Consider the following 20,504-nt stretch of genomic DNA (forward strand, 5'->3'; position numbering starts at 1 on the left):
GTCCTATGGTGTGTACCCATGTATATACTGGCCCTACTGCTGTTTGAGTATGTATACATGACCCTTCTGGTGTGTACCCGTGAACATACTGGCTGAATATTAAACCTGATGAGTAGTTGGCCTCTTAAGAATAGTATAAAGTGTATCATTACAAGATTAGGCTTTGGAGACGGGTACTTAGTTTAGAATCCTTGTGCTTCTACTTACTATTTATGTAACTTTGTGAAAATTACTTACCATGGTTGAGTGTTCCTTTCCGCCTCTCTAAAATGAAGTTAATCACCATTCTTACACAGGGTTGAGGTAAGGATTGAAATAAAGAGATTACATAAATAGTAGTTCTCAATAAAGGATAGTAGTATTGTGCTGGGTATAGTATTTCCCAAGACTCTTGTGTTCTTTACCAGGCAAGGCCATGTTAGTAGGCAGAGCAAATGGTTCCCTCTAGGTTTGAGTGAAAGTGTCATTAATTATTTTGGCTAAGTGTTTGTTGGAGGTATTTCTGAAGACAGTTTCATATTATCTTGTCATTGGTACATTAGTATATGAGGTCCTAAATGGTCAGTAATATCATCAATATTCTTCATTTGTAGAATAAACATTTGCTGAGCATTCCCATGAGTTTTTTTTTTAAACTAGATTCTCAAAGTATATAGATAGGACATGTTCTATTTCTTTTATTTTATAGATTAAAAAAACCTCTGAGGCTCAGAGAGGTTAAGTAATACAGTAATAAAATGACAGAATTAGAATTAAGACCCAGGGTCTTTCTAGTTTTTCTTATTTTAAATAAATGTGTGTCATTTGCAATAGTGCATAGTTTTGAGTTTCTTGATCTATTTGTCTATGAATGGTTCAGTTCAGTTCAGTCACTCAGTCATGCTTGACTCTTTGCGACCCCATGAACCACAGCACGCCAGGCCTCCCTGTCCATCACCAACTCCCAGAGTTTATTCAAACCCATGTCCATTGAGTCGGTGATGCCATCCAACCATCTCATCCTCTGTCATCCCCTTCTCTTCCTGCCCTCAATCTTTCCCAGCATCAGGGTCTTTTCCAATGAGTCAGCTCTTCGCATGAGGTGGCCAAAGTATTGGAGTTGCAGCTTCAACATCAGTTCTTCCAATGAACACCCAGGACTGATCTCCTTTAGGATGGACTGGTTGGATCTCCTTGCAGTCCAAGGGACTCTCAAGAGTCTTCTCCAACACCACAGTTCAAAGCCATCAATTCTTCAGTGCTCAGCTTTCTTTATAGTCCAACTCTCACATCCATACATGACCATTGGCAAAACCATAGCCTTGACTAGACAGACCTTTGGTGACAAAGCAATGTCTCTGCTTTTTAATATGCTGTCTAGGTTGGTCATAGCTTTCCTTTCAAGGAGTAAGCATCTTTTAATTTCATGGGTGCAGTGACCATCTGCAGTGATTTTTGGAGCCCAGAAAAATAAAGTCAGCCACTGTTTTCACTATTTTACCATCTATTTGCCATGAAGTGATGGGACTGGATGCCATGATCTTAGTTTTCTGAATGTTGAGCTTTAAGCCAACTTATATATTAGAAAAGAGAGAGATATAAGCCAGATAGAGAAAATGTCTAGAAAGAGATCAATAGTGGGGAGTGACATTATGTTTTTAGGAATATCTACCTAAATGACAGGATCACTGGCTTTCAAAAGCTTGCCTTGCAAATCCAACATATGAAGTAGTGAAAATTATCATGCCATTTAGGACATTAAATATTAAACATATGTCAAATATTCTGTATATCATCTATTATACATAACAAAATAATATTCTGCATATAAGAATAGATGCACAATTGCATTTATGGCAGTGGAGAAGCCATTGGTTTTAGAAAGTATCTACTTGTTAAATGGAAAATAACAATAAGAAAAAGCTCAATGTTTTATTACTCCAGGCTCTGCTATGAATGGCCTATTTTCCTTGGTAATCCTTGGGACCAACATGGGGAATATATATTAAGAATATGCTTGCTTATCATCTAAATATTTAATATCTTTTCTTGGAGTAGGTCATAAATACGAACCTACATCTGCCCTCTTACGAGGAAGTGATTCTGAGAAACTACGAACATTGAACGTGCGGGTTATTTCAGGTGAGTTCTGTGATATCCAAACAGAGCACTGCCCATGAAATTCCAATGCATCACCATTTCACTATAGACACAAGAGCGAGTGATCTGAGCTCATTTAAATTAGTCTTGTAGCTGGAAGAAAGGAGCCATGAGCAAATGAAATCCAGTTTAATGTGTCTTATTATCAGGGGACAGTTATGATAAAAACTACCTCCTTAAATAATGGAAAGTTGGCTTAATTGGCAAGAAGAAATTCATGTGAGTAGGCAGAGGCGAGAAAGCAATAAGGAATAAGCCTCAGGTTTATTTTTAAATGAGACAAGATACCATTATTCCTTGGAATTGCGAGAAGTAATTGCAGAGTGGGCATAGTTTTGCTGGAGCCTTTACTTAGCAGAGGGTGTCATTGTACAAAGAGAACGTCTAATAGCCCCAATTAAAAAGTCCCCTGTCCTCTCCTGAGAGCTAGAAACAGAATAAGGGAATCCTAATTAGAGCAGCTGAGGGGGCTGTGAGCACAGATGCTGTGGTTCGATCTCATTCTTCTAACTGTGAAGTCTCTTTCTGAATTCAAATTGTCAAACCATTTTAAAGAGAGAGAGAGAAAATACAACATGGGCAAAACTTCTCCATCAAGGAGAAATAATGTCCTCGACTCAGAAAACCAGAGAATTATGACTGGTGTTACCACGGCTCCTGGTGCACAGCCAGGGAGCAGGTGCCTTCGCATTTTGTGAGAAGTTCAATAAGGAAGCTTCATGTCTGCTGTGTAAACAATTTTTAAAAACAAAAGGAAACCAAACCCTGAGCTCTCACCACAGCTACATTTGTAACCACATGGAGATGCACAGCATTTCACTGGAAAATATGCTCTGGGGACTTTCTTAGCTTTTTAAACTGGGAGGTACTCAGAGCCCTAATTTGAGAAAAAAAATTGGGTTGGGTGCCCCTAAAGAGCTCAATTAAAAAGAAATTTAGACTTTCTACGCTCATCATTAGCAGTAAAATGGTTAACCTATGGCTAATAAGAAGCATTAGCTAAGTCATCATTTGACATCAGCAACGTACATGAACTTGGGCAAATTCCGGGTGATGGTGAGGGACAGGGAGGCCTGGCATGCGGCAGTCCATGGGGTCACAAAGAGTCAGACACAACTGGATGACTTGGACAGCAACAACAAAAACGAGGGGAAGGTTGATGAAAACTGCATGCGGTCAGTGCCAATTTTGTTTGATGAATGAAATAGACAACACAGGGTGGTTTCAAATGGCAAAAGTAATGTTTATTTGTGGCATAGCCTCTGCTCACCCTTCTTACCTGGTGCCTGGGCCTGCCATTCATGGGCCAGGCATGTTTTAACCCAGTGCTCCTGGGCTTTGGGTTGACTTAGGAATTCTGGTACTTCCTCATTTTAAGTAATAATTCTGAGCCCTGTAGCCTTGTCTGAGAAAAAGTCAGTAGTTCCCCTGTCAACCCATATAATCAGGGGAAGCACAAATTTAAAGTACTAGCTAACCACAAGACTCACCTCACAGGTTCTATTTATGAGCCTGTGATTTTCATGCACCAGAGAAATCTGCCTCAGCCATCCTTTCCCTTTAATGGTTCTCATTAAAAATCCTCTGACTTTATTACCAGGCATATAATATTAATGTTTAGAGTGGGCCAAGGGGTGATGGCCTTTTTTTAAAACCAAGAGGTCTTTGGAAGCTTAGCATCTTTAAGGGAGGAAGAAGCAGATGCTTTCTTGTTATAAATATTCCTTTAACCTTAAATGCATTTTCCCCCCTCCCATGATAAGTTGCTCTTTCTGAGAGAGAAATGGGAAGGAAATAATGTCTCCCCCGAGTGCTATTTCTAAGGCCTCTCTTTGTAATGATGGATGATCAGCAACAGTGAGAATCTAAGGGAAAAAATGTGCCAGCATGATCCTCTGGAGAAGCAGTAACATGAGTGAAAAAGAAAAAAAATGTAGTTCAAAGAGAGCAGTGACTATAGTCACATTCAGCAGAGCAGCTTGCTGTCAGCCCTGCCTGTACGTTCCAGAAGGTCTCTTGAGTTGCTCATGTATTACAAAGTAAGTATTGTGACACACATACACACAGAGATATAGATAGCTCACACCCTCAAGAAGATGAGAGAGAAATAACACCCTTGCGCTGCACGGGGCCTGGCACGTGCTGGGGGCACAGTGAACACAGGTGAAATAAATAAGCCTCATTGCTACAGAAAGAGAAGTCACACAGAATCAATTTTCAAGCTTCTGTGTGTCTCTAATATTTTCTCTCTTGCTTGGGGGAAGTGTGATGCCTTCTGTTGTCTGCCTTGGCATTCATCTATTTTACATTTTATTCACTTGACTATATTCTTTTCACACAGGTGATGACTCTGTCCCATTCATCTTTGGATTCTTGTCCCTAGCATAGTATCTGGCATGTAGTTCATGCACAATAAAAGCTTATTAAATTGCACAAACCCTAAGGGGAAATGAGTGTAGAGTAAAAGGAGCAGTTGAATGAGAAATGAACCTTGGAGGTGGGGAAAGGTGAAAACAAATGGAGAGACGGAATGATCAAGGGAACATAATTTCATTTCATTAAAGAACATAAAATGCACTTTGTAGAACTGCTAAGGATATCAAAGGATAATAAAAAACATTTTGAAGAAATTTTGAGAACCATGCAAAAGTAACTTGGAGATTCATCCATAAAAATAGTGCTTAATGAGTTGACTACCTTGGGAGATGAAGGCCAGGGTAGTGTATTTGAATCATTGGGTGCAGACAATAGAAACCAACTTGGCTGATTTGGCAGAAAGGAAATTTATGGGAAGAGCAGTAGAGAACCCATGGAAGCAACAAGAACATTAGGTAATCTAAGCTTGTGCAGGAGTTGAGGGGACAGGCAGCCAAAACACGACTGGTGTTACCCCATAGGAATGGTCTGTTGAGAATGCCTCTGCTGATGTCCACACCAGATGCTCCCTCTGGGTTGCCAGAGCTCCCCTTTGACCACTCAGCCACTTTGCATCACTGTCCAGGATTACAAGCTCCACAGAGGGGTATCTGGTTGACTGAATGAAGGCACAGATTGGTACTCTGGGTACCAGGAAGCAGGGAGAGGGGATATCTGCCCCTCTAACTTCCTGCATACTTGAGAGTGCCCCTGAGATGGCCATATACTGGACAGCCAACAAATAAATATCTACGTGCATGACAGCAGGTTCCTAGGAGTTGAGCCTCCTCCACTGTGTGGGTCAGCCAAGGGAGTTCTATCATCTCTTTCCACACTATGTCTATCAAAAATGGCGAGATCTTTAAAACTTGAAATTCTTCACTTTCAAATATTCAACCAAAATATATTGAACACTTTGAGCCAGAAACAGTGCTAAGCATTGCCGACACAGTGGTCGTACCACAGTGCGGTCTCTGCCTTCACAGAGCTGAGGCCACCATTCAGGAGATTTGACCCCTGGTTCCTTAGGAGAAGGGAAGCTAATTAAACTATACAAACTCAGTAACCCCCTTGATGTGCACAGTACTTTCACACACATCATTTTATAAGAACCTCACTTTTTCTTTCCTGATGAGAAAAATGGAAGCTAAAAGAGTTTAAAGTAACTGACCCACTGCCAGATCCTAGCAGGGTCAGGGTTCAAACTTGGTTCTAACCAGTGGTTGCACTTTCCAGCGCATCACTTAATGACAATGATGAACGGGGAAGTATACTGCTGGTTCAGATCAAAACTCTTCTTACTCTTCAGATGTAAAAGAGCTGGAAACCGAGATGAAACATTTTCTCTATAATTTAGCAGAAGTGTGTGTGAGACAGTGTGAGTCATCCTAAAAGTAACATTTCAGCACTGACAGTTAATGTGGGTGGGTTCTGAAGAACCACAAAGCAAAGAAAATGGAGTTTCATCATGAATGAGAATTGCTAAATGCCAAAAGGAGGCGGATGACCTTGTAATATATATTACTCCCAAATAAAACTGATGGCAGTGTAAAATTATAATTTGCAACATGTTTAAGGCCAGTATAAAGATTAAGCAGGTTTCAATTTTATGCAGAAGATAAATTACTGGTACCAGATGTCCAGCAACCAAGCAAGATAACATGAAAATTTAATTTTTACTTGCTTAACTATAATATTTATGACTCTTAAAATACAGATTTAGGTTCATAAGACAGTAAAGGTTATAGCCATCTGCTTGGTTACAGAATAGATCAAGAAGCAGGGGGTGACTCTACATGTAGGAGGAAATTCGTAAGAGTGAAGAATCCATAGGCTAAATAAAATAATTTACTCTATTCATTCACTGCGTGACTCTATGTGACAGCCATTTGTGCCAGGTCTGAAAAAACAGGGTAAAACATTTTGCAGATAAACATCTTCATCTGTGCAAAAACTTTCCCTGCCTGACCCATCCTACCCCCAGTCGCCACCTCCCTTGCAAACCTTCCCCTTTCCCACCCTGCCTTTGTCTGATTAACTCCAACCCTGCCTTTCGTTAATCTTGTTAATCTTGGCTTAACTAACCCTTTCTCAGGGAAGTGTCTCAGATTTGGTGGACAAAGTAAACTACACCCTCATAACATAACACATCTTTTTGTGGCAATTATCACTGTTGTTCTTTTATGTTTCCGTTATTACTTACTGTCTCTCCTGTGAGCCAGTTAGCACCTTGTGATCAGGACACTATCTGATAATACTTATTGCTGCATCCCCAGCTCATAGTACAGTGTATAGAAGAGTTCATAACAGATACCCAATAAATATTTGTGAAATAAATACAACCCTGTGTTGTCTATGTTGAAAGAATGGCTGCTGTCATCTTACAAAGACCTTTTCCTCCCAAACTATAACTTTTTTTTTCTTTTTTTTTTTTTCCAAACTATAACTTTTGATAATGCCTACCCAAAATAACAAAAGGAGAATGGTTAAACACTTCATCAGTTTCATTCCTTGGAGTACTAAGGATACCTGCAGTGTCAATGAATCAGACACTGAGTCAATGTCTCGGAATATTAGCACCTATCTGTTCAAGAAGATTTCCCCCCTCTTTAATTGCTAATTCTAGATAATTCTGTAGTCATTTCCCCCCCCCCCACATTTGATTCTCTCACCAGCCAGATTTGGAACAGCTGAGTAGTTTTAGGATCACTGTTAATAAAAACAGTTGGAGCTTTGAACATAGTAGGGAGTTGGCACCTTGAATAATGGAAATGTATTTTAAGGCACCATAATTGGTTCTATTAGCACTAAAAGGCTACTACCTATCTTGCGCTTGCACAAAAGTGCCCATGTTTTCATGTGATGGAAAGGTCAGAATGATGCATAACAATATTGAAATTCTATATTCCTATGACAATTAGATCTTCATGACCCAGATAACCACGATGGTATGATCACTCACCTAGAGCCAGACATCCTGGAATGCGAAGTTAAGTGGCCCTTAGGAAGCATCGCTATGAGCAAAGCTAAATGGAGGTGATGGAATTCCAGTTGAGCTATTTCAAATCCTAAAAGATGATGCTGTGAAAGTGAGGCACTCAATATGCCAGCAAATTTGGAAAACTCAACAGTGGCCACAAGACTGGAAAAGCTCAGTTTTCATTCCAATCCCAAAGAAAGGCAATGCCAAAGAATGTTCAAACTACTACACAATTGCACTCATCTCACATGCTAGTAAAGTAATGCTCAAAATTCTCCAAGCCAGGCTTCAACAGTATGTGAACCATGAACTTCCAAATGTTCAAGCTGGATTTAGGAAAGGTGGAGGAACCAGAGATCAAATTGCCAACATCTGTTCGATCATCAAAAAAGCAAGAGAGTTCCAGAAAAACATGTTACTTCTGCTTTATTGACTATGCCAAAGCCTTTGCCTGTGTGGATCACAACAAACTGTGGAAAATTCTTCAAGAGATGGGAATATCAGACCACCTGACCTGCCTCCTGAGAAATCTGTGTGCAGGCCAAGAAGCAACAGTTAGAACTGGACATGGAACAACAGACTGGTTCCAAATCAGAAAAGGAGTAAGTTAAGGGTGTATATTGACACCCTGCTTATTTAACTTACATGCAGAGTACATAATGCAAAATGCTGGGCTGCATGAAGTACAAGCTGGAATCAGGATTGCTGGGAGAAATATCAATAACCTCAGATATGCAGATGATACCACCTTTATGGCAGAAAGCAATGAAGAACTAAAAAGCCTCTTGATGAAAGTGAAAGAGGAGAGTGAAAAGGCTGGCTTAAAACTAAACATTCAGAAAACTAACATCATGGCATCTCGTCCCATCACTTCATAGAAAACAGATAGGGAAACAATGAAAACAGTGAGAGACTTTATCTTTTCGGGGGCTCCAAAATCACTGTAGATGGTGACTGCACCCATGAAATTAAAAGATGGTTGCTCCTTGGAAGAAAAGCTATGACCAACCTAGACAGCATATTAAAAAGCAGAGACATTACTTTGACAACAAAGGTCCATCTAGTCAAAGCTATGATTGTTCCAGTAGTCATGTATAGATGTGAGAGTAAGACTATAAAGAAAGCTGAGTGCCAAAGAATTGATACTTTTGAACTGTGGTGTTGGAGAAGACTCTTGAGAGTCCCTTTGACTGCAAGGAGATCCAACCAGTCCATCCTAAAGGAAATCAGTCCTAAATATTCATTGGAAGGACTGAAGCTGAAGCTGAAACTCCAGTACTTTGGCCACCTGATGCGAAGAACTGAAAGACCCTGATGCTGGGAAAGATTAAAGGCAGGAGGAGAAGGGGATAATAGAGGCTGAATGGTTGGATGGCATCACCAACACGATGGACATGAGTTTGAGTAAGTTCCGGGAGTTGGTGGCGGACAGGGAAGTCTGGCATGCTGCAGTCTGTGGGGTCACAAAGAGTTTGACACGACTGAGCAACTGAACTGAACTAATGGCAATTAGAAAAAATAATTAAGACTGAAAGGTTTTTTTGAAGCCAGCTTAGAGAACTGAATAAGAATCAGTGAACCATCTGAGAACGTCCACATCTGTCTTGCCCAAAGTAATCTGTGAGGATTAACTTGAATTCATCCATTTTTAGAGAGGCTCTTATGAGGAAACTGAGTACTCTGTGGGTAACAGGTTGGACATTTATTGCCATTATCTCCACAAAGTTGTGGCTGAATCTCTCAAAGTGTGAAGGAGAGAAGGAAGCACAGAGGTCGTCGTTTTGGAGGTTAGCTAACCACAGCCTGTGCCTGCTAAGCGCATACACAAGTCCCACTAAATTTTGAGCAGTGTCCTCTGGTGAGCTTTAAAAGACGCTGGTAAAAATACTTTGTGTTGCACTTAGCAGTCCTTTTTTTCAGAGTACATCAAAGTGTACCTTTATTGCCTCATTTTACCTTAATTTTCCTTAAGGCAGCCACACTAGATTTGCCAAAGTCACAAGGAAATGATCTCGATAGTTCTGTTTCAGTACCTGGTCTGCTTTGAAGGAACATGGCAGGCGAGGCCCAAGCCTGGTTGGGCCGCTGCCCACAAGACCACACAGGTTCACAGAGGTAACTTACCTCATCTAGTGCCTTCCTTCAGGCCTCTTGGCTCAGCCTCCTGCAATGGCAGCAGGATCTATGGTTGTGTAACCCAGCTCACACCAACAGCTGATAAAACCAGAAGACCAGAGTATTAATTCCCAAAGAGAAAACTCAGCTGAGAGAAATATGGACCAAAACGCTTCTGACGGCACACACCTGTGTCCTCTCTTCTTGGAACCATGTGGGAAGTCAAATCACAGCCAAGACTTGTTTGCCAGGTCTTCAAGTGGATTCTTTTGCCAACATAGTTTAAGAGGCTTTATTCCTTGTTTTAGAGGAAGCCTAATTGGCTCATTTCACACAGCACTTTTAACATTTAACAGGTTTTAGCCTAGGGGTAATTTCTGAAGATCTTCACGACCTAGATAATCACGATGGTATGATCACTCACCTAGAGCCAGACATCCTGGAATGTGAAGTCAAGTGGACCTTAGAAAGCATCACTACGAACAAAGCTAGTGGAGGTGATGGAATTCCAGTTGAGCTATTTCAAATCCTGAAAGATGATGCTGTGAAAGTGCTGCACTCAATATGCCAGCAAATTTGGAAAACTCAGCAGTGGCCACAGGACTGGAAAAGGTCAGTTTTCATTCCAATCCCAAAGAGGGCAATGCCAAAGAATGCTCAAAGTACTGCACAATTGCACTCATCTCACACACTAGTAAAGTAATGCTCAAAATTCTCCAAGCCAGGCTTCAGCAATATGTGAACTGTGAACTTCCTGATGTTCAAGCTGGTTTTAGAAAAGGCAGAGGAACCAGAGATCAAATTGCCAACATCCGCTGGATCATGGAAAAAGCAAGAGAGTTCCAGAAAAACATCTATTTCTGCTTTATTGACTATGCCAAAGCCTTTGATTCTGTGGATCACAATAAACTGTGGAGAATTCTGAAAGAGATGGGAATACGAGACCACCTGACCTTCCTCTTGAGAAACCCATATGCAGGTCAGGAAGCAACAGTTAGAACTGGACATGGAACAACAGACTGGTTCCAAATAGGAAAAAGAGTATGTCAAGGCTGTATATTGTCACCCTGCTTATTTAATTTATATGCAAAGTACATCATGAGAAACTCTGGGCTGGATGAAGCACAAGCTGGAATCAAGATTGCCGGGAGAAATATCAATAACCTCAGATATGCAGATGACACCACCGTTATGGCAGAGAGTGAAGAGGAACTCAAAAGCCTCCTGATGAAAGTGAAAGAGGAGAGTGAAAAAGCTGGCTTAAAGCTCAACATTCAGAAAACGAAGATCATGGCATCTGGTCCCATCACTTCATGGGAAATAGATGGGGAAATAGTGGAAACAGTGTCAAACTTTATTTTCTGGGACTCCAAAATCACTGCAGATGGTGATTGCAGCCATGAAATTAAAAGACGCTTACTCCTTGGAAGGAAAGTTATGCCCAACCTAGACAGCATATTGAAAAGCAGAGACATTACTTTGCCAACAAAGGACCGTCTAGTCAAGGCTATGGTTTTTCCAGTGGTCATGTATGGATGTGAGAGTTGGACTGTGAAGAAAGCTGAGCGCTGAAGAATTGATGCCTTTGAACTGTGGTGTTGGAGAAGACTCTTGAGAGTCCTTTGGACTGCAAGGAGATCCAACCAGTCCATTCTAAAGGAGATTAGCTCTGGGTGTTCTTTGGAAGTAATGATGCTAAAGCTGAAACTCCAGTACTTTGGGCACGAAGAGTTGACTTATTGGAAAAGACTCTGATGCTGGGAGGGATTGGAGGCAGGAGGAAAAGGGGACGACAGAGGATGAGATGGCTGGATGGCATCACTGACTCGATGGACGTGAGTTTGAGTGAACTCCGGGAGATGGTGATGGACAGGGAGGCCTGGCGTGCTGGGATTCATGGGGTCGCAAAGGGTCGGACAGGACTGACTGACTGAACTGAACTGACTGAATTTCTGAAGATACCTTTGCATGTTTGTGCTCTGATTATGGGTTGATTTTATAGATTAACTCTCACAGGGCGCTCTTGTTTTCCTTATCTCCAAATTCCTGGGTGGCACCTCAGAGGTTTTGTTCAGCTTGAACCCACAGCCTTTTTTTTTTAAAGAAACACAGGCACAGATAAGTTAAATAACATTCTTTCAGTCATTCAACACGTATTTATTGAGTAGTACCTGTTATGTGTCATGCTCCAAGATGGAGTTCTGGGGAGTAAACTGAGCAAAAAATACAAACTTTGTATCCTGGAGGCAGACAAATAAGGAATTACAACAAAACTGGATACATTCTCCTTTGGGGAAGTAGAGGTCACAGAGGGTCATAGGACACCTAAATTTGTTTTGTTCTTGTTTTTTCTTTTGGCTTTCCAATTCAGTAACCAAGTAAAATTTAGCTGAATAAGTGCTTTTACAGAAGGGAAGATAAAAAATTTGATGTGGCAAATTCCCTTAGTAGCCAAGAGATCCTGACTAGGATGGGGACGTTTTAGATGTTTCTTCAGTGTGGGAGATGTACCCTGTCTTTCACATGAAAATCATCAGGAACAAAGTGAAGGAAACACCTCATAAATTTCTGTTACTCAGTGGGAATCAAGAATTACTTTGGAAGGACAAGCTGAGATTAGAGACTAAATATCACAGATATGAAGCATTTTGAAAAGTGATAAAAATTTTTAAAAAGAAGAAACATCATCAGAGGTCACCCTGGCCATTGTCATGGGTGGAGTGATAGGGGCTTTATTTGAGAACATAAAGCATGTGGTTTTATTTTTAATCAAAATTTCTACTGTTGGAAATCCATTTTGTTCACTAGATTCAGTCAGGTCAAAACTCAGACCAGGGTTCTTTCTAAATTTTTAGGCTCCGCTGAGGCTCTTGTAAAAGTCAAAGAAATGTTTGGTTCAGAGATTTGACAAATTCATGAAAAGACCTGTATGAAGTTTTAAAATATTTCATACTGCTTCTGCTGCATTAAGTAGTGTTGCTGAGTGAATATGATTTGAAAGAAGCTATTTCTCAGTGTAAAACTAGAAAAAATATCACCTGTTTTAGCTATTCTGAAGAAGGTATTAAAATGACAGATATCCTACCTTTTTACCTTTTAATCAATTTTTCTGAAGTTTTCCTATTAGCATAAAAGTTACATGACTTTGGATACTAGGAGAAAAAGAAGATAATGTACCACTAGAGAGTTACTTTGAACTAGCTGTCATTTTGACAAATAATGACTTTCTGAATTATGGTTATACCACACTATAAAACATCAGGAAACCGAATAAATAAGCAAATGATGAGCAGTTTGACTTTCAAACCAAAAGGACTCTGATAATTTTCTTCAATAATTATTTGGTTCCATGAATAGGCTTTTTTGAGATTTTAACCTTTAAAAATTATTCTCTCTAAATCTCAAATTTTGGAAGGTTATAAGATTTTTTTTACCGGTGGGGAAGGAGTGGGGAGGAATAGATTAGGCATTTGGGATTAACATATACACACTCAGTCGCTCAGTCATGTCCGACTTTTTGTGACCCCATGAACTGCAGCATGCCAGGCCTCCCCTGTCCATCACCAACTCCCGGAGTCCACCCAAACCCATGTCCATCGAGTGGGTGATGCCATCCAGCCATCTCATCCTCTGTCGTCCCCTTCTCGTCCTGCCCTCAATCTTCCCCAGCATTAGGGTCTTTTCCAATGGGTCAGCTCTTCGCATCAGGTGGCCAAAGTATTGGAGTTTCAGCTTCAACATCACTGCTATATTTAAAATAGACAACCAACAAGGACCTACTGTATAGCACAGGGAACTCTGCTTAATAGTCTGCAATAATCTAAATGGCAAAAGACTTTGAAAAAAAGAGTAGAAACAGCTATATGTATAACAGAATCATTTTGCCATATACTTTAACATTGTTAATCAATTATACTCCAATATAAAATAAAAATTAAAAAAAGATGCTTTGTCAAAGATGTCAAACAATTATTCACATGGAAGTTCATTCTGAAGCTTTAATGTGCATCAGAATCAACCATCAAAGGCCCCCTGGGCCATTAAGAAGAGAGATGGCAATTCAGTAGGTCTGGGGCAGGGTTCTAGAGCCTGCACTTTAAATTACCACGGCTAGGGATTTTCAGGCCAAGGCTCTGTTGATCACTTTATTTGTTTTCTATTGCTGTGTAACAAATTATCACAAACTTAGTGGCTTAAGACCACATACCTTCATTATCTCACAGTTTCTGTGGGTCAGAAATTTGGGTACTGTTCTGCTGCATTCCAGGAACTCATAAGCTTGAAGTCAAGATGCGAGCTGGCCTGTGTTGTCATCTGAAGGGTTTCCTTCCAAGTTGGTTCATGTTGTTGGCAGAATTCATTTCTTTGAGGATGTAAACTGAAGGCCCTGGCTTCTTAACTGGTTCTCACCACCAGACACCACCCCTAGGTCCTGGAGGCCACCTGCAGAGCCCTGCTATAGGACCCTTTTCATACACAGTTCGCAACATGGCAGCTTGCTTCTTTGACCCCAGTGAGGGATCCTCCCTGATGGCAGGGAAGGCCATGTCTCTCTTTTAAAGGCTTTCAAATCGTTGATCAGACCCACCCAGGATAGATTCTCTCAAAATCAACTGATTTGGGATATTAATTAACCTGCAAAAGCTCTTCATCTTTGTGTAACCTAGTCACAGGAATGAGATCCTATTATAGTCCTGCCCATGCTCAAGGGAGGAGAATTAAAGGGGGGCATGTACACCAGGAGTGGGAATCTTGGGGGCTGTTGTAGAATTCTTCCTACCACAACCACCCTTGAGAGTACAGGTTTAAAAAGACAAAAACCACAGACCCCCGGGGATTTTCAGTGTGAGAGAAATAAGGCTGATACATCTAGTCCCATGAGTGCAGTTGGCCCTTACCAACAAAAGAGCCAATGAAACATAAGAAAATTCAGGACTTTAGTGAATGATGAAAATGGCTTATCATATTAGTAGGAAAACAAAAAAAATTACTGAATGCATGATGCTGGGACAACTGAATAATCACTTAGGAAAAAAAAAATTTACTTAATCCAGAGCTCACACTAACACTACAGTAAATTTCAAACAGGTTAATGATTTTAATGGTAATATGAAACCACAAAATAGAAGAAACAATGGTAGAATTCATTTATAATGAACTGCAAAACTAATCATGACACAAAACTCAGCTAAATCACTAATAAATTTGACCATATCTAAAAGAATGTACCAGAGAAGGCAATGGCAACCCACTCCAGTACTCTTGCCTGGAAACTCCCATGGACAGAGGAGCCTGGTAGGCTGCAGTCCATGGGGTCGCTAAGAGTCGGACATGACTGAGCGACTTCACTTTCACTTTTCACTTTCATGCACTGGAGAAGGAAATGGCAACCCACTCCAGTATTCTTGCCTGGGGAATCCCAGGGACAGAGGAGCCTGGTAGGCTGCCGTCTATGGAGTCGCACAGAGTCGGACACGACTGAAGTGACTTAGCAGCGGCAGCAGCAGCAAAAGAATGTACACAGCAACAACAATTGGGAAAAGTTTTTTGCAGCTCATCAGAGATGAGCAACATTTCCTAGTGTATAAGGAGCTTCTAATAATTCATGAAGAAAAGACCATAACCCAGTAGGCACATGGGTAAAGGATGAGAATGGACTGTTTATAGAAAATGAAATACAAATAGTTCTTAAACATATGAAAAGTTGTTCGGTCTCACTCAGACCAAATTCTTTCAAAAATTTTTTTGTTTGATGTTTACTATGGCTATTTGGGTATAGGAGACATAGCAGTGAACCAAATGAAATAAATATTTCTCCTCTCCTGCAGCTTATATTCAGGTGGAAAAGCTAATTAAAGTTACCCTGAGATACCACTTCACTTTCATCTATCAGACTGACAAAAATCCAGAAGTAGACATCATACTCTATGGCAAAGGGCAAGAGGTACTCATATTTCACTAAGGTAAATTTAGAGGTGAAATTGGTACAACTTCTATGATAGATAATTTGGCAATAACTATGTAATAAGATCAAAATTATGCATGTACAAACCCTTTGAGCCAGTAACTCCATTTCTAGGAATTTATCCTATAGATGTTCTCATATAGCAGAGAAATGGCATATGTACAATGTTTACTGCTAGTGTGTTTGCAAGATCAAAAGATTAGACACCATCTAAACAAGAGGCTATTTAAAGACATGGTGATACATCCATCCTGTGGAATATCAGGAAGTTGTAAAAAAGAATAAGGAAATACTTATGTGCAAAGATCCACAAGATGTATCATTCATGATATAGATATATACAGTATTTTGCCAGTTGTGGGAAGGACAAAAACATTTTAGTAACATAAATGTACAAAGGTTTCATCTATCTACCTATCTATCCAGAAGGGAAGGAAATATGTGATATCGTGGGAAGTGATTGAGAGATGGGTTAACAGGCAATATTCACTCAGTATCCCTTTATAGCTTAAAATCTTTAAATCATGTAAATGTGTTCCTTATTTAGAAAATTAAATCCCTCAAATAAGTTTCTGTTATCAAATTTTTTTTCTAATTAAAGGAATTACATTCTGAGAGAAGATTTGACAGTATCTCCCCGTCAATCACATCAGTGTTTAATCGCCTTCTTGGACAAAAAGCATCATATTCTTGATTACCCTTATCTTCCTATTTGATTTCTCATCTTAAGAAACAACTACCCAAATTTCTCTTTAAATTATAGGTCACCTCATTTCCATCCATGTTCAGGGCTTTGTATAAAAAGCGGAGACATCTGTGAAGCAAAAAAATCACATGTATTATGTAGAACTCAAGTTTCAATATAAAAACTAGAAAAGCAAGACTCAGGACCCCAGTGGAATGAGAGCAACACCACTGAACCATGAAGAGAAAATTTTGTCTCCTACTTGAAGTCAGTTGAAGATAATATCAGAAGAATTTTATAAAGTCACAGAGTCATAGCAGAGCAGGCTAGACTTCATCATTATCTGTAAATTCGCTTGTTGGTAAAACTGTCCCTGAAATCAAGGATGTCATTAATATTCTTCTTAGGGCCATATTTAAACAATATACGATAGAAGGAAATGTTTGTACTTTCTAAACCAAAATGTTTTCTTGCTACTTGATGTTGTACTTTAAGTTTTTTTCTTTACTTTGCTCCTCCTTCACTATACTTTGGATCTTGTGCCCAGAAGGCGGTGGGAGAGGAGGAATGAAAGGGAAGATACAAAGTTGAGAGAAATGGGTGAAAAGTGTCAGAGTTGCAGACAGGAAATTGAGTGAGTGGTAGAAACTGCCAAAATCCTATTTAGACCCAGGGCATTGTTCTCTTACTACAGTAGAATATACTGTGTCTGCTTTTGCATTGCTGTTGACTAAATAAAGACTAGAACAGCTCTCTTTATTAAATAGCAGAGACCACAAAGAGGCTGCCGATGACTCCAGTCAAGGACGTGCTTCCTCCAATACCAGAACTAGAAGTTACTTCCGCGGTGCATCAGCAAGATCAACATACACGGTGAGTGATGCTTCAGTTTAATGATGATTTGGCTATTTATTATAAACTCGAATAGATCCAAGGAGGTATAGTTAACTTCAAATTGCACTCCTGTCTGGATGTAGCAGATAGAGGGCTTCCCAGGTGGCGCTAGTGGTAAAGAAGCCGCCTGCCAATGCAGGAGACATAAGAGACACGGGTTCAATTGCTGGGAAGATCCCCTGGAGGAGGAAATGGCAACCCACTCCAGTATTCTCACCTGAAGAATCCCATGGACAGAGGAGTCTGGCAGGCTACAGTCCGTAGGGTCACTAAGAGTCTGACATGACTGAAGTGACTTACCATGCATGTAGCACATAGGAGATAGAATGTGATGAACTTTCAAAATTGGTTCATATGAATTAGATAGCATGAAATAAAATCACTATTTCCTCCAAGGTCTAGTAAGGACCAGTAAACTAATCTCTTAGTCTGTTGAACAACATGTGTCCTGAGATGTCAGCTCATCTCTTGGCACTGTTCCCTGGGATTGAGTCAGAAGTCCAGCAGGCTTCACTGTTTCACTCAGAACATGAGAAAAGAGAGAATGTAAATTTGTAAAGTAGAACTACTCATTGACCCTCAACTACTGAAATAAAGACTTCCCTAAAGTTTGTATTTTATAACCTGGATGAATGCACATTGATTTCCATGCATTTGAATACAAAACTGTGATCAGAAGTGTCCTAGAAATCTTTTTCTTTCATTCAACAAATATTTATTAAGTAGCTATTTTGTGAAAGGCACTATGGATAACCATTGTAAGAGGTATAAAAATTGGGACAAAATGGGAAACTAGCATTTCTTAGTATTCTTTTATGAGGATTAGTGTTTATAATACCTGGGTCCTGGCAGGAAATGGATGATATACTCATATTGAATAATTTGGGGAGAGTTTCATAAAGGGCCTTTTAAGTCAGCATGTGGGAAAACCGGAACAGGACAGTGTGGCAGCCTAGGACTAGTGACAGTGGGACATTGCTACTGTCCCTGAGACCAAAGAGACAAAGAACTCAGAGGGACAGGGAGAGAGGGACACACGTACACACGCAGAAAGAATACGTGCGCAGGACTGCCTGATAGGAGCGGTGGCTTTTGGTCATGGACACAACAGCCTGTGGTTGCCCTGAGGAGAGAGAATTAATAGCCCAATCTGACTGTTCTTTCTTCTCAATGTCGAGTACTCTCCACTGGCCAAACCCAACCAGAGCCAGGGGACTCTGGAGCTAGATTGAGACAGTTCATACGGGCTGGTCTCCCAAGCACCAAGCAAGGTGGACAAAAGGGGAGAGCAGATTGGGAGAGTCAACCAAGGGGATCCAGCATAGGTGGCTCAGTGCACCAAACTGGAAACTAAGTGCCAAGGATCCCTTTGTCTTCAGGACTAGAGAGAGTCAGGTCTGCCTGCTTGGGTCTTAGGGCAAAATTCCTAGGGAGACGATAGTGTCATCATATAATGTTTTAATGAAGTGTTACTAGTTCTTATGCTTGATATTTCTCATTGAGGTCCTCATTCTGGGATATTCAGCCTTGCATATGAAGGAAGACTCTCCTCTGTTCACTCACCAAATGCTTTTAGAGTACCTACTGTGTGCCAAAAATTCTGCTGCTGCTGCTGCTAAGCCACTTCAGTCATGTCCAACTCTGTGCGACCCCATAGATGGCAGCCCACAAGGCTCCTCCATCCCTGGGATTCTCCAGGCAAGAACACTGGAGTGGGTTGCCATTTCCTTCTCCAAAATTCTGCTACTCATTGGCAAAATAACAGCAGTCAGTGGAAGAATTAGATGAGGGAATCCCTAATTCCAATAGAGTGTCAAGTAACGTGATAGAGGCCTTCACAGGAACTTGGGGAGTGTAATGGGGAGACCCTTTCACATTTTGCCTAGTATTTAACCAATGTCCAATGAGTATTTGTCGAGTGAATGGATAAATTCCAACTTCTGTGTTTCTCTAGTAGTGCATAAACACTTGCATTTTTATTTTATAGAAGTGGAAAATAAGCCTCAAAAATATAGTGGCAGAGGCTGAAAGAGATCCTAGGTTTCCTGGCTCCTAGGCTGAGAAGTTTATTACCACTAACCACACTGTCTTCTTGGGGCCATAAAGGAGGCTCCGTGGTATAACAAAGGATTGGAAAGAGCCTTTAATCAGTGACTTTAGGAAGTTTTCTTGTGTTCTTATAAGACATAGTTTTAATAAATGGTTTTAAAATTTTTTCCGCTAATTATTTTCAGGTCAACAGTATTTTTGTGTGAATAATATTTGCCTTTGTTTCTTAAATCTTCAGACTATCCTTATGAACTCCTCTGGGCAATTTGGACTGAACCCTTCTGAAGAGTACTCGTAACTCTATTCTGGGAATGAGTTAACTGGTAAATATTTGGTACAGCTGAGGCTGCACTATAGGAACCAGTAGAAATGCTGACTGGTTGATGGGAACTAACTCAATAGCACTCATTTTACCCAGGAGATCAAAGGAAAGAGAGTTTTTTCAGAAAGGAACTATGAGTCATGAGAAACAAGCTGATGAAACCCATGGAAAGAGAACACTTACTTCCTTTGTTTATCTACCATTATACAGCTTACAGTAGCCCCCAAATTTGATTTTGAGATACCAAAAACAAGGTTGAGGATGAAAATGCTTTCTCTCATCATCCCACATTGCAGATCCTGATTTAATGTGTTTTCTTAAACAGATGGATTGTTCCTATTTTACAAATTGCTTAAGAGGATCTGGGTTGGTTGTTTATACATTTGCTTGCATCTATAAATCTTGCCTCTTTTCAGCACTGAGATGTTTAAAAAGTTCAAAGATACCAAAATAAAATGAATTTAAGTGAAATATATGAATATTTAAATCTAATAACAACATGTTTCCTTTGTTTCTTTTGGTAGTCATCTTTTTATAGCTATCACTGATGTCAAGAGTTATTATAAATATTAATTACACTAAAATTAGATATAAACAAAAGGACAGTTCTTAACTTTGAAAAATAGGAAAATATCTTCCAAAGAATTAAAATGGCCTTACTACTCAGAGCAATCTACAGATTTAATGTGATCCCTATCAAATTTCTCATGACATTTTTCACAGAACTAGAACAATAATCTTTAAATTTACATGGAACCATAAAAGACCCAGAATTGCCAAAGCAACCCTCAGGGGGAAAAACAAAGCAAAACCAGAAAAAAAGCAGGAGGCGTAACCCTCCCAGACGTCAGACAACACTATAAAGCTACAGTGATCAAAACAGTGTGGTACCAGTACTGGCAACAAAGCAGACATATGGATCAATGGAGCAGAACAGAGA

General features: G+C 40.1%; 1 protein-coding gene across 13 annotated transcripts in view; it reads left to right on the forward strand.

Annotated features, from left to right (window-relative positions):
* TMEM156 (transmembrane protein 156) overlaps positions 1-20,504 on the forward strand; it is an 86,854-nt gene that overhangs the window by 21,861 nt on the left and 44,489 nt on the right. For 3 of the 13 annotated variants that reach the window (XR_003110637.3, XR_006552278.2, XR_003110639.3), the window contains exons 5-8: positions 2,035-2,121; positions 15,478-15,612; positions 17,067-17,172; positions 19,481-19,565. Coding sequence is in view for 6 of the 13 variants with exons in the window: in XM_025290173.3 (XP_025145958.1) it covers positions 2,035-2,121; positions 17,067-17,172; positions 18,697-18,730 (227 nt within the window). In the remaining 7 variants the exon portion in view is untranslated. Of the gene's footprint in view, positions 1-2,034; positions 2,122-15,477; positions 15,613-17,066; positions 17,173-18,696; positions 19,331-19,480; positions 20,057-20,504 lie in introns of those variants that run through there. The other 10 variants (XR_003110635.3, XR_003110636.3, XR_003110640.3 and 7 more) reach the window with 10 other exon arrangements.

The sequence above is a fragment of the Bubalus bubalis genome, chromosome 7 (assembly GCF_019923935.1).
Source record: "Bubalus bubalis isolate 160015118507 breed Murrah chromosome 7, NDDB_SH_1, whole genome shotgun sequence".
Lineage (NCBI taxonomy): Eukaryota > Metazoa > Chordata > Mammalia > Artiodactyla > Bovidae > Bubalus > Bubalus bubalis.